This window comes from Podarcis erhardii, assembly GCF_964252035.2.
Source record: "Podarcis erhardii genome assembly, chromosome: 13".
In the NCBI taxonomy this organism is placed as follows: Eukaryota; Metazoa; Chordata; class Lepidosauria; order Squamata; family Lacertidae; genus Podarcis; species Podarcis erhardii.
This window is the reverse complement of record NC_138502.1, coordinates 3,587,960-3,601,018: the sequence shown is the minus strand read 5'-3', so window position 1 is coordinate 3,601,018 and position 13,059 is coordinate 3,587,960. Positions and strand designations below refer to the sequence as shown.

Sequence of the window (13,059 nt, the reverse complement as noted above, 5' to 3'; positions counted from 1 at the left end):
GTTTCGTTCGGTTTGTTGCTCCAGAGAGAAAAAAGGCATCACTTTAATTTTAAAATATCTCGTTTATCCCAAACGGCCTGAGGGACTTGAAGGCGGCTGTGGCCATGGTGTTGAGGCAATGGGTCTGAAGCGCATAAAACCGGGAATGGTTTTGGAATAATTCCAGACTTCTGAGAGACAAGAGAGGAAATCAGGCTGGGCTTCAGTGTTCAGCATTATTCCTTGTGGCATCACGCACCGTTCGTGAAAACCGGTCGCGAGGAAAAGGCACTTTGCACATGATCAAAGGGACTCTTGTGCCATCCATCTGCATGGTCTGGAAATCACCCGCGGGCTGAGCGGACTTGGCAGCCATGTTCAAATCCCCGCTCAGTCATAAGGCTCACTGGATGACCTTGCAAGGTTGATGTGAAGAGAAAATGCAGAGGAGGAAAACCATGTGCACCTCCTTGGAAGTAAAAGTGGAATACAGTGGTACCTCTGGATGCGAATGGGATCCGTTCCGGAGCCCCGTTCGCATCCTGAAGCGAACATAAGATGCGACTGTGTGTCTGCGGGTCGTGTTTCACCGCTTTCACGCATACGCGTGACGTCATTTTGAGCGTCTGCGCATGCGCGAGTGGCGAAACGCGGAAGTAACGCGCTCCGTTACATCCGGGTCGCCGCGGAGCACAACCCAAAAATATTTAAGCTGAAGCGTATTCATCCTGAGGTATGACTGTATAGACACACACACACACACACACACACACACACACACACACCATTCAAGTGAGTCTTTCCCCCAGGGATTCCTGGAAACTATAGTTTACACCTCACAGAGCTACAGTTCCCAAGATTCTTTGCAAAGGAGGAGGGACGTGCTTTAAATGTACGGTACACACACACACACACACACACACACACACACACACACACACACAAGTCTCTCTTTTTTCCAAAGGAAGGGAAAAGAAATCAGCACGCAGTTCCTCCTCTGAAATGATAGGCTTCTGAAGTAAAAGTACGGCGTTCTGCAATTACATCTCTGCAAAAGACGATCAAGGTCATCCAACCGGACCTTGCCGCGGATGCGAGGGCAGGACCCCTCACGCCCCGAATCCTCTCCACAAGATTACTCGGCAAGACAAAAGAGTATAAAGGCTACAATCAGAAACAGATTACAGTTTGCCACACGCGGTTTGGGGGACGGGGACGGGACCAAGGACCATCAAGGCCAGAAGCCCCCGTAAGGGACAATGTCAAGTGACTTCAGATCGGCTGGTTTTTCATTTGCAAGGAAGGATAAAACCTGGGTGCACCAGTTTAAAAAAAACAGGGGGGGGGGGAGAGAGAAAAATCAAAACGAGTGCCAGACTGACTCCACAGAAGCACTCGAGATGTGAGATTCTTACCTATCATAAATGTCACATTTTCGGCAAAGGGGTGGCGTTTCCTAGTGGCAAACGGGAAGAATATATTCTTCATGCCGAATTGCCTGACAGGAGATAAAGACAAAAAAACGCCTTAAACAATTTGACATCTGTTTGCCAAGGAATCACAGGCAACTCCCCAGGTGTCAAGAGGAAGAAAATATTTTACAAGGAGCCGAGCCGTCAAAGCTGCACCCAGATTGACTGCTGGTTTTTACAGCTGCCAAACTGAAACAGGTAAGCGGATCACTTTTATTGGGTCAGCTTCGGCGAGGGGGCTTGCGGGTTACGCAGGAAGGCGGCGCCGGAAAATCTCCGCATAAAACTTGCAAGCGGACTCCTTTCCACGCGGAGAGGTTAGCAAACATTGCCGGCATTCGTCGCATGAGGCAACACCCCTGAGATGAAGGCTGCGGTTGTTTCCTGCGGGGGAAACCGAGGCAAAGGCAGACAGGCTGACGGGAACATGCGCCGTTTCCGCCAGGACATGCCCCAGAGTCCGCAGCTCGAGTTAGGCCCCCTTAGTATCCGTCCGCTGCATGACACAAGGATCTCAAGTGTCGGCGTGCATGTGTGAACGTAAGCAGAAAGCCCTGCTGGGTCAGGGCCAAGGTCCATCGAGCCCAGCGTCCTGTTCTGACGGCCACCTCTTTGGAAGACCGCAAGCAGGACTCTCCCCTCTCAAGGTTTCCAAGAAACGATGGAGGGAAAACACGGCCTAGCAACCACAGACAGCCTCCGTCCTCCGGGAACCCGCCTAATCCTTTTGCAAAGCCTTCCAAGATGGCGCCCGTCACTTGCAGGAGTGTAGCCCACCGTTTGGACGACGCGGCGTGACAAGGACTTTCTTTCGCCTTCCCCTACCCAGCTGCACCAAACGGCCCTGGGTTCTACGATTGCGAGAGAGGAAGGAAACTTTTCTCTGGCGTGACCAGAACTATACACGGCGTCCCAAGCGCGGTCGCCCTGTAGGTTCGCACATGACGGCATTATGCTCTATTTTTGGTTTTATTTGCAGATCGCGATCCCTCGCGCCGAATTTGCTTCTTCCCTAGCTGCCGCCACGCAGAGCGTTGGCGTCTTCACGGAACTATCCGCTAGGACCCAAAGGCCTCGCTCGTCAGCCGCCGCCACTATGGCTTCCAAACCGCTTTAAACGGTTTACGTTTCCGAGCACAATTCAAAGTGCTGGTGTTGACCTTTAAAGCCCTAAACGGCCTCGGCCCAGTAGACCTGAAGGAGCGTCTCCACCCCCATCGTTCAGCCCGGACACTGAGGTCCAGCGCCGAGGGCCTTCTGGCGGTTCCCTCATTATGGGAAGCAAAGCTACAGGGAACCAGGCAGAGGGCCTTCTCGGTGGTGGCGCCCGCCCTGTGGAACACCCTCCCATCAGATGTCAAAGCAATAAATAACTACCTGACATTCAGAAGACATCTTAAGGCAGCCCTGTTCAGGGAAGTTTTTAATCTGTGATATTTTAGTGTATTTTTGGTTTTTATGGAAGCCGCCCAGAGTGGCTGGGGAAACCCAGCCAGATGGGCGGGGTACAAATAATAAATTATTATTATTATTATTATTATTATTATTATTATTATTATTACAGAGATGGACACTGCTCACAATTCACACGGATGGTTATGAGTTATAAATCCCTATCTGGCTTCTGCTCTGACTGTCTGAAGGGCCGTATTCTCCCCTTTGAATCTGCCTGGGCTCTGGGATCTTTGAGGGAGGCCTTTCTCTCGCTCCCGCCACCCTCACAGGGATGCGGGGCAGGGCCTTCTTGGTGGTGGCTCCCCGCAGGCAACTTTGGAACTCTCTGCTTAGAGAAGCCAGACTGGCTCCCTCTTTGCTGCCCTTCCGCCGGCAGGACAACAAAAGACTTTTATTCTGACTGGCTTTGGGGGATTGACTTTTTTTAAAAAAAGAAAGGGCTTTTAAAGAGTGCTGTGCTGTTTTTTTTACTATTTGTAGTTCAATAAATTCATTTTTATTTTATTATTGTTTCTTTGCCTTTTAACTATTATCTTTTATACGTTCATAGCCTTCTGTGTTTTATCTGTGTTTTGAGTTGCGTAAGGCGCCTTGAGTCCCACCCTAGAGAAAGGGCAGGATATAATTAAAAACAACAACAACAACAACACATTTCCAGCGGAGATTCATTAGTCATCCTCACCTCTGACGTTTTGGTATCTCATGAATACCTTTTTATGCCAACAGGCCTGATCTCCTTTATTTTTCTTATGATCGGGCCAGTCGTTCTAAATGATCATTTGGTACTGTCTAATGTCTGCATGGTATTTTGTCTTTTTTATTATATTAAAGTATCCATAGTCTTACACCCCACTGATATTGTACACGAGGTGGTATATAAATACTTCTGTGAATAAATGAGCAGGCCTGCAGCAGGGCTTATTCTCAGATAACCAACGGGGAGAAAACATTTTCATGCAAAATCTCAAATCCTCCCAGATCTTTTACACATCTACCGATGCCCTCCTATAGGCCAAAAAAACAGACTGCGCGTTGGGTCAGGCTAGCAGCCTTTTGCTGTCTTGACACTCTGGCTGAATCCATCTGCACGCAACAGATTTCAAAATGGTTCAGGAGTCAGGCGTTCTCTCCAGGAAACTGTGCGAAGGAGGCTGAGAATATCTTTTGAGGTCTTGGCATCTTCATCAAAACTACAATTCCCAAGACCCTTTGAGGGTGGGCAGGAGGAGAACCAAGGAGGCTAAAACCGGTAATCAAAAATATACAAGTTTGTTGCGTAGATTAGGGGTGGATAGAATTTAAGTCTGTCAGATCTACTTTGCTTTTTACGGAGACCCAAAGATTTGCCAACCAGAGTCACATGCAAAAAGCACATTCAGAGCACATTCGAACCTTACAGGAGCCTCCCTTTTATTTAGCATTCATCACAATCTGTTTTCAGGGAGCTTAGACGGTGTGGCGTCAGAGCAAGTGTTATTATCCGACACTTTCCAGTCCATTTCTCGTATCACTTTCCTTATCGCTAGAAAGTCTGGTCTTCTGGGGAAGAGAGTTTGTTGCACAGCACATCCCAAGCAACTGCAACTCCTCGGCCCAAATTTCCGGAATTAAATCCCACCTGGAAATAGCGAGAACCTGGGAGCACATTTGTTCTCAGCACCGGAACAGAACCGAGCTCACATAACAAAAGTCCACTCTTGGCTCTTCCCAAGTTTTCAATGTTTCAGCAGCTTCGTTTAAGGCAGAAAAGGTGTTCCTCAGTTGCTGAGAAGTATTAAACAGGGAGTCAAAAACCCTGGATGATCTACTATAAATCATTCGGAGACGATTTACCAGTAGAACCTGAATAACCGCTCGCCCGCTTCTGATGTGGATCTGCCCTACCTGTGATAACAGGAGAAAAGAGGGAAGCCAACACAATTTTTTCAGAAAGAAGTATCATTGCCAGATAGGATGAGCGGACCGAACAACTTCTGGGGTGCAGGCTAAAGTTGACGCAACTGAGCAGAGCGTAACATGAGAGACACACAAACACACACACACACCCCGGGGCAAGGGGTACGAGAACGCCTGCAAAGTTTTTAATCCAAATTAGCGCGCCAGAGCTCAGATAAAACCACAGCACCATTCAACCACCTCTAACGCACATTTTAACTTGCACGATTTCAACCTTGTGCGGCTGGTGGAAACGGCGCAAGTCAAATCCAAGCAAAGCAGAGCGCTTAAAAATTATTTTTGCACGGGGTTGTCCCCTTGGGGTTACCCAGCACAAAAAGAGCTTTTAAGATATCTGCCTTGCTTGCTAGGCAAGTCCCCTCTCCTCCCCATACCTGTTAGCTGCAGGAGAGCTCCAAGGCTTTGGGTGCGCGCGATTTTCGTGTATACACGGAACCCTTGGAATTGAACCCATGCGCAAGATGCAGCCGTACTGTATAAGTTTATCGGGGCTTGTGGCCCAAAAAGCCACACAACTTTCCTCACCGGGGGTGAGACAGTCGTATCACGACAGCTACCCTGTTGCAAAAACACAGCTTGCAACGCAACGAAAAGCAACATCCCAAACGTGAGGCGCACAACCCAAAATAAGTGTGCCCCTCAAGTATTTTTATTGACTAAATTTGTATATTGCCCTTCATCCGCAGATCTCAGGAATCGCCTTCCACCAAGCCAGTTTTCTACGTGGAAAAACTGCCTTATATACCGAGTTAGACCTTAGCTCAGTTCTTGCCTGGCAAGGTTTCAGGAAGGGGACATTCCCAGCCCTACCGGCCGGGGATTGAATCCGGCAACTTTTGCAGATGGAAAACAGACGCTCTTCGTCAGGGCAACCCCTTCCCTATCAAGCCCAATGGTCTGCCAGGGTCTTGGACCAAGAAAGGTTTTTTTGCATCACTTGCTTTCTGACCAGAGATGTCAGGGATTTAATGTCTGAGCTTTCTGGACTGCCATAGAGCATGGGTAGGCAATTAAGGCCTGGGGGCCAAATCCAGCCGGTCTGGGAATCAGCGTGTTTTTACATGAGTAGAATGTGTGCTTTTTATTTAAAATGCATCTCTGGGTTATGTGTGGGGCATAGTAATAATAATAATAAAATTTTATTTATATCCCGCCCTCCCCAGCCAAAGCCGGGCTCAGGAATTCGTTCATTTTTGCCCCCAAAATATAGTCCAGCCCCCCACAAGGTCTGAGCCTCCTTCTGAAAAAGTTTGCTGACCCCTGGCCATAGAGCCATGGTCTTTCCTATTGCTGCAATCGCAGAATCCAGCCTGTAAAAAGTGAAGAAGCCTGCAGTTCCCAGGCTGTTTGTGCCATCATGTTGTGTCATGAGGGCAGGACTTTGGGGGGGGGGGTCCCCAACTGCAGCAGAGTGGGGCTCACTACGTTTTGAAAGAGGTGGAAACAACCCCTAATCTAAAGAGGGCAGCTTTGCATTAAAACAGGACCTAAAAAAAACTAGTTAACTGCTCTACTGGACAGTGGGTTGAAACATGGGACAAGCTGTGGCCACTACAGAGAAATCAACACCAGGACAACTTTGCTTGAAAGCGTTTTGGTAGTGGACATTGATGCGACTAATGTGCTGGTCTCACACACACAGACACACACACAGACACACCCAAAATTTGCCCACTGCCTTTCAGGTCCTAAGGCCTCCCGAAACAGCCCACTACAATAAATAAAAGAACGAAAACAATTCTTTTCGGAAAATATAGAAATCCGTTGCAGATTAGAACGACGCACAGCCTCCCACTGCAATGCACACAGAACGTCTCTGCGTACTTTCGCCGGCTTAAATATTCATTGTTGGGGCAGCCAAAGGGCTTTCCCCCTTCACAATGCGCCCATCACTCATGCTTCCAGGGGAAGTGAGGGTTTTGATCAGTGGAAATGGCGGAGCCACCGAGTTAGAGCTGGAAGACTAAAATCCAGAGCTGAAAAGGGGAGAGGGCGATGGACTTAGAATCACAGAGGGACCCTGAGCATCCTCTGGTCCAGGCATCCCCAATCTGCGGCCCTCCAGATGTTTTGGCCTACAACTCCCATGATCCCTAGCTAACAGGAACAGTGGTCAGGGATGATGGGAACTGTAGTCCAAAACATCTGGAGGGCCAAAGGTTGGGGCTGCCTGCTCTAGTCCAACCGCAGACTGGTCCAACCGCCAGAGTGGTGCATGCTCTAGTTATCTCCTGCTTGGACTACTACAACACGCTCTACGTGGGGCTACCTTTGAAGGTGACCCGGAAACTGCAACTAATCCAGAATGCGGCAGCTAGACTGGTGACTGGGAGCGGCCGCCGAGACTATATAACACTGGTCTAGAAAGACCTACACTGTCTCCCAGTACATTTCCAAGCACAATTCAATGTGTTGGTGCTGACCGTGAAAGCCCTAAACGGCCTCAAAGGCCCAGTATACCTGAAGGAGCGTCTCCACCCCCATCGTTCTGCCCAGACACTGAGGTCCAGCTCCGAGGGCCTTCTGGCGGTTCCCTCCCTGCGAGAATTGAGGTTACAGGGAACCAGGCAGAGGGCCTTCTCGGTAGTGGCCCCCCCCCGTGGAACACCCTCCGACCATATGTCAAAGAGAAAAACAACTACCAGACTTTTAGAAGACATCTGAAGGCAGTCCTGTTTAGGGAAGCTTTTAAAGTTTAATAGGTTATAGTATTTTAATATTCTGTTGGAAGCCGCCCAGAGTGGCTGGAGAAACCCAGCCAGATGGGTGGGGTATAATTATTATTTATTATTATTATTATTACTCCCTACAAGGCAGGAATGTGCAGCTGTCCCATACGGGGATCAAACCTGCAACCTTGGCATTATCGGCACCCTGCTCTAACCAACTGAGCTGTCCAGCCTGACTTCTTTCACGGCTGGGGGATGAAAGCACCTTCTGCACAAGTCAAGGAAGCGATGGAGCTTCTTTTTGGATGTTTTCTGGACTGCTAACCCACAGCAGTTCCTGCCAGCTTGGCTAGTGGTGACGGATCATGGGAGTTAAAATTCAACATGATCTGGAAGGTCACACACCTCGTCCACCCGACACGGAGGCAGGCCGTAGGTCTGTGGTCATGTGTGATCGGCATGTACCTCTCGTTCGCTGTGCCTGCACAGATACGACTCCTAGTGTCAAACATCTTACTCTCTGCTTCCCTTTGGACCACAACAGTGAAGCCAAGAGAGGAGTCTTGTCATCTGGGCAGCCCAGGAACTCCAGACGCACCTCCCAGGATTGTGCCCCAGGGACAAGCTAACGTAGCAGTTTGACTTCACCCCTGGAGGCACACTCCATTGACTCTCGAGACAATGGTACACCAAGGATGAACATCAAGGGTAGGTGCAGAAACATACCTGATCAAAACCAGGCTGCAGGAGATTCTACACTTACGGGATTCACACTTTTAAAGGCACATTGGCACCCGAAAGAGATTAAGGGCTCCCCCGTCCACATCTCGGCTTAATATCTCCTCCATCTCCTGCCGTCCAACACTGTCCTGCTATCTAAATCCAGAGATTCCCTATGTTTTGAAAAATCCGAATAGGAGAGAGCCACAATGGTCGCAGGGGTAATCTCTGGATTTAGGGGAAAGGGAAGTTGCGGGAACAGCAGGATTTCGAGGAGAAAGCCGTGTGGACGAAGGGGAATTAAAGGAGATACCCGTTAGTTCACAATCCACAATCAGATGAAGTGTCACAGTGACACCAGGACACTTGAGAGCCATCTCAGCCAAGTCTACAGGGTGTGGCAGAATTTCCAAGAGGGCTGGGTTGCGAGAAACGAGAAGAGGACGAATTCAAATCCCTTGGAGGACAAGACATCCCATCTCTCGGGCTAAAATGTTTGCCGTCTGATCGCGAAGGCAAAAAATGCAAAGCACACTCTCCTTTTTTTTCACTGGGAAAGAAAGATGATAATAAAGAATAGATGAGCAACTCCAGGGAGGGGGAGATATTGCATTCAACTCTCACATCCTTTTAGACGTACGCGATTAATTTATTTCTTTTTGCCACAATAACCATCACAGGTGGGTGTTTTCCCCTCCTCCCTCCACAAACACCCTTCCGGCTGAGACGGACCCCAGGATGAAAGAATCGCAACCTTTACTTTTGAAAAGACGCCTCACCTTTTTTGATACGGCGGTCAACCAATTTATTGACTCATTAACTCGTCGCATTTAAATAAATTTGCACATTATGGGAACCTCAGCTCGCCGAGATATGGGAGGAAAGCGCAAGGACGCAACTATTTAAAAATCAAAAGCTGTTGCCGGAAGGAAAGCCTGCCTTTAATGTATCTGCGTGACCTTTGCAGCAGTCATTCGCCGGGACCAATATCACCTCCTCACAAACAAACATGTGCCATTAAGACAGCCGAGGCAGCAGATCAATCAACTTTTAAAAAAAGCTTTCTAAGTTGATTAATCTATTGCAGCCATCTGGCTTGGGAGGGGAACCAAACAGGTACGCACAACAGACACAAACACAAATATTCCGATTCACATCAAACTCGCACGCCAGAAGTGGCGGCTGCGGGAGTCACAAAAAAAGATGCACAACTCATGCTAAACTCTCTCTTTCTTCTGGGGGGGGGGCCTGAGATGAGTTAGGAGAGTGGGGAGTAGAAACCCCCAGCCACAAAATGGATAGGAAAAGCGACACAATCTTTGCTGGGTTGGGCAGAACAATTTAAAGAGCGACTGCTCTGTGTGTGTTCTCAGGAAACAACAACTTTTCCTCTGAGAAACAACCTTCGCTTGCTTGGTTTTAAACAATCGCGGCGGGCAGCCCACAGGCCAGAGCTTCTGAGGGTATGCCCCCCCCCTTTGACCACATTTTTTCCAGTGGAGAGAAGCGCTCCCCCTTCCCTAATTTTTTTACCCAACTCTAACTAGCTGAAGCTGCCTGGACCACTCTTTCTTCTGGCCCATCCTTCCCCTTTCAGACCTAAATCTGCAGGAAAATAATAATAATAATAATAATAATAATAATAATAATAATAATGTCACTCCTCCACCCTCCAAAATCCCCAAACAGGAGATATTCCAACACTGGGGAGGGGATACCTCTGCTGGGACACAAATGGGAATAAATTTTAAAAACTACAAGAAAGCAGCAGTTGTATGTTGAATTATATTTTTTTTGCAAAGTTCTGCTGTGGGAGCCACACCGGCATGAATGTGGCCTTGGGCTGGAGGCAGTCTGTGTTCTTGCCAAACCCATTCATTCCTATGGGGCTTCAACGCTGGAGAAATTTTCCACTGAATTGTGGCCACAAAACCAAGAGAAAAGAGAGAGGCTGGAGGCCTGCTCTGCTCAGGTTTGCAATTTTTAAATAAGTAAATGTGGAGAACCTGCCCCTCAGTCCCTTTTGATTGTTTCCAACAGAGTTTTGATGATCAGATGTGCACATTTATCAAGGAGTGGGCGAGGGGGGAGGAAATGTGTGATGTTTTTAAAAAAACGTAATTTCCCCTCCTCCCTTTGGAGATTTCTAAGGTGAGAGAAAAGGTAGAAAGAAAGAGAAAAACGCACATGCACACACACACCATGATTTAGGCAAATAGGCCTATTAAGTTCTAATATATATTTCTGTTGCTAGGAAGCGTTGCCTCGCATGGCGACAGAGCGCAAATTGTAGCACTTATGAATCACAGGTTTTTTTCCCCCAAGTGCGAGAGAGAGAGATTTTTCTGACAAACAACCGCCTTGCTTTCCTCTCTCTCTCTCTCTCTCCCCGCCCCCCAGTTCCCTCCCCAATTCCCCAACACTGTTTTTTTTTTCTTTTTTCAATAATAAGAAATAAAAATGATGTGATGCTGAATCTCAGCTCCTATGGAAATTATTCCAATCCAACCTCCTCCTTGCTTAAGGAGAAGAGAAAAAAAATTTGCAAGGAGGACTAGGGTTTCAGAAGTTATTGGGGGTTTAGCCACAATTGTTAACAGATGGGAGTCAGTTTCTGGGACTCAAGCAGCAGTGTGTGTGTGTGTGTGTGTGTGTGTGAAGAGGGGGGGGGGGAGAAAGTATTCATCCCATCTCAAGAGAACCTCAACCAGCTCAAGGGGAAAACAGCCAGTTTTGGAAACTGCGAAAAGAGGAGCAAGAAATGAAAGTATGTTTTTAGTCTGACCGATTAAAGCTGTGATCTGGGAGGGAGTGTGTATGTGTGTGCATGTGAGCACATGCATTTTACAAAAATGGGCAGCGCATAATAACTTCCTGTCCTGCCCATTCATTTCAATGCACCGCAGAACAACTTCCCAAGCGAGGGGGGGGAGTGCCCCCTGCCTGCCAGCCCCCCAAAAAAGGATTTGTGCGTTTTGAACATTTAATCCACACATACAAAGAGAGAGAGAGAGAGAGACAGACAGAGACAGGAGTGAATGTGAGCACACAAAAGAGGAACACAGATAATTACAGAACCCAGTCTGCACAGACCCACCCAAATCGCCCCAAAAAAGTTGGAAGCAGCAATGCTTGCACACCAACACACCAACACACCTCCACATGCCCCAGTGCCTTTTCAACAACCATTATGGAACCAAACATCAAGTGCGCAGAAAATCTCTTGCAGCAGCTGGTTTGCAAAAAGGGGGGGGGGGGGGAGGCCATCACAGCAAGACATACAAGCTCATCATTCAATCTTTAGATTACAGATGAGCATGGTTTTTAAGTTATCCCCTGCGCACAGAGGGTGCAAACCCTCCTGGATTGCTGACATTCCATATTTAATTAGGGGAGTTCCACTGAAATTAACTTCCAGGAGCAAATGTGTTTTAGCATCAGGGTGTGAAGAACACAAAACACACACACCGACACAGCTGACAACTCTTTGGTAGTGCTGTTTTGCAGAGAGGGGAGACTGGAACTTTCAAAACCCTGTGGAGCCAGGCATAAACCTCCCCTAACTAAGCTGGAGTCAGTTATCAAAATAAACTCTTCAGGGCTAAGAGGGGAGGGAGAGAGAAGGAAATCACACTTTAAGGAGAGGAAGACACTGGAATCAAAACTTGCCTCACTCTGGATATACTGTATATATATTTTTAAAACAAACAGCTCTTGATGCAAACCCAAGAATCAAATTCTCACCCAGTTGCAAGTCTTGTCCTCCTAACCCGGCCGGATGAAACCCACAGGAGTAGGGAATGGACGATCCCGAAGTTTGCAAAAGGGGAATGTATTAAAAATGTGAAGGAGCTGGAGCGAAACTGGTGTGAAACTAGCCTTCTGTAGAAGGACTCCCTTGAAATCTGACCACCACAACTACCCGCACCAAAGCACAAGGGATCCTGCATTTCCCTAGATTCCCTGGTTTCTGAGTCCAGGATTTTGCAAACTCAAGAATCCATGTAAGATTTCATTTCTTTCCAAAAATAAAATAATGCACACATAGATCCCCCCACACACACACCCTGTGCCAAACTTCTGCGCGCACACCCCACCAGGAGAATTTGCACAGTGCAATACCCCCCACGCCATCCCAGCACACGACATACTTTGGACCCGGTGCGTAAGCAGGGAACACAACCCACAGATACACACACACACTCCAAAATACTTACTTTTTGTTCGAGGTGTTCCAATAGATTGGTTCCAAACTGAGCCCTTCTATAAACCAGAGTTCTAGCAGAGCGAACAGGAGACCTGTATAAAATCCAACCCATGAGATTCCTGGGGCCATTACTGCGAGAGAGGCACAACTCCTTTTTTTTTTTGTGGAGGAAGGGGGGCACCAAATCCCCTTCAGTCTTTTTTCTCTCTCCCCCCCTTTTCTCTCTTTCTTCTCCTTTGTTTTCTTTCTTTGACAATCTCTCTCTCCCGCGCACACACACACAAAAATCCAAGAAGGCAGAGCGAGAGAGCACTCCTTTTTTTTTGCAAACAGACCGGGGCTAAAAGCGCAGACGCACGCAAAAGAGAATACTAATAATATTGTTATTTTGCATGTTTAAAAAAAAGAGATCGATTGAGAAAGGGAGAGAGAGGTTTGCTTTTTTTTTAAAAAAAAGGATAGGTCTGTCTAAATCCCCTCGGTCAGTAAAGTTTTATAAATCCTCGCCTTGGCACCAGCTTTTCGGCAGATCCGGAAAGTTTGAGGCGCCTGCCCAGATCCCGAGGAGAAGCTGGAGACAATAATCTGGGGAGAAAGAAAC

General features: G+C 47.8%; 1 protein-coding gene across 2 annotated transcripts in view; it reads right to left on the bottom strand.

The window, feature by feature from the left end:
* Window positions 1–12,735, bottom strand: part of EFNB3 (ephrin B3) — a 72,944-nt gene extending 60,209 nt beyond the window's left edge. For both annotated transcript variants that reach the window (XM_081835789.1, XM_081835788.1), the window contains exon 1: window positions 12,469–12,735. In XM_081835789.1, coding sequence (XP_081691915.1) covers window positions 12,469–12,587 — 119 coding nt within the window. In that variant the 5' untranslated portion in view covers window positions 12,588–12,735. The remainder of the gene's footprint in view (window positions 1–12,468) is intronic.
* Window positions 12,736–13,059: the final 324 nt, after the last annotated feature.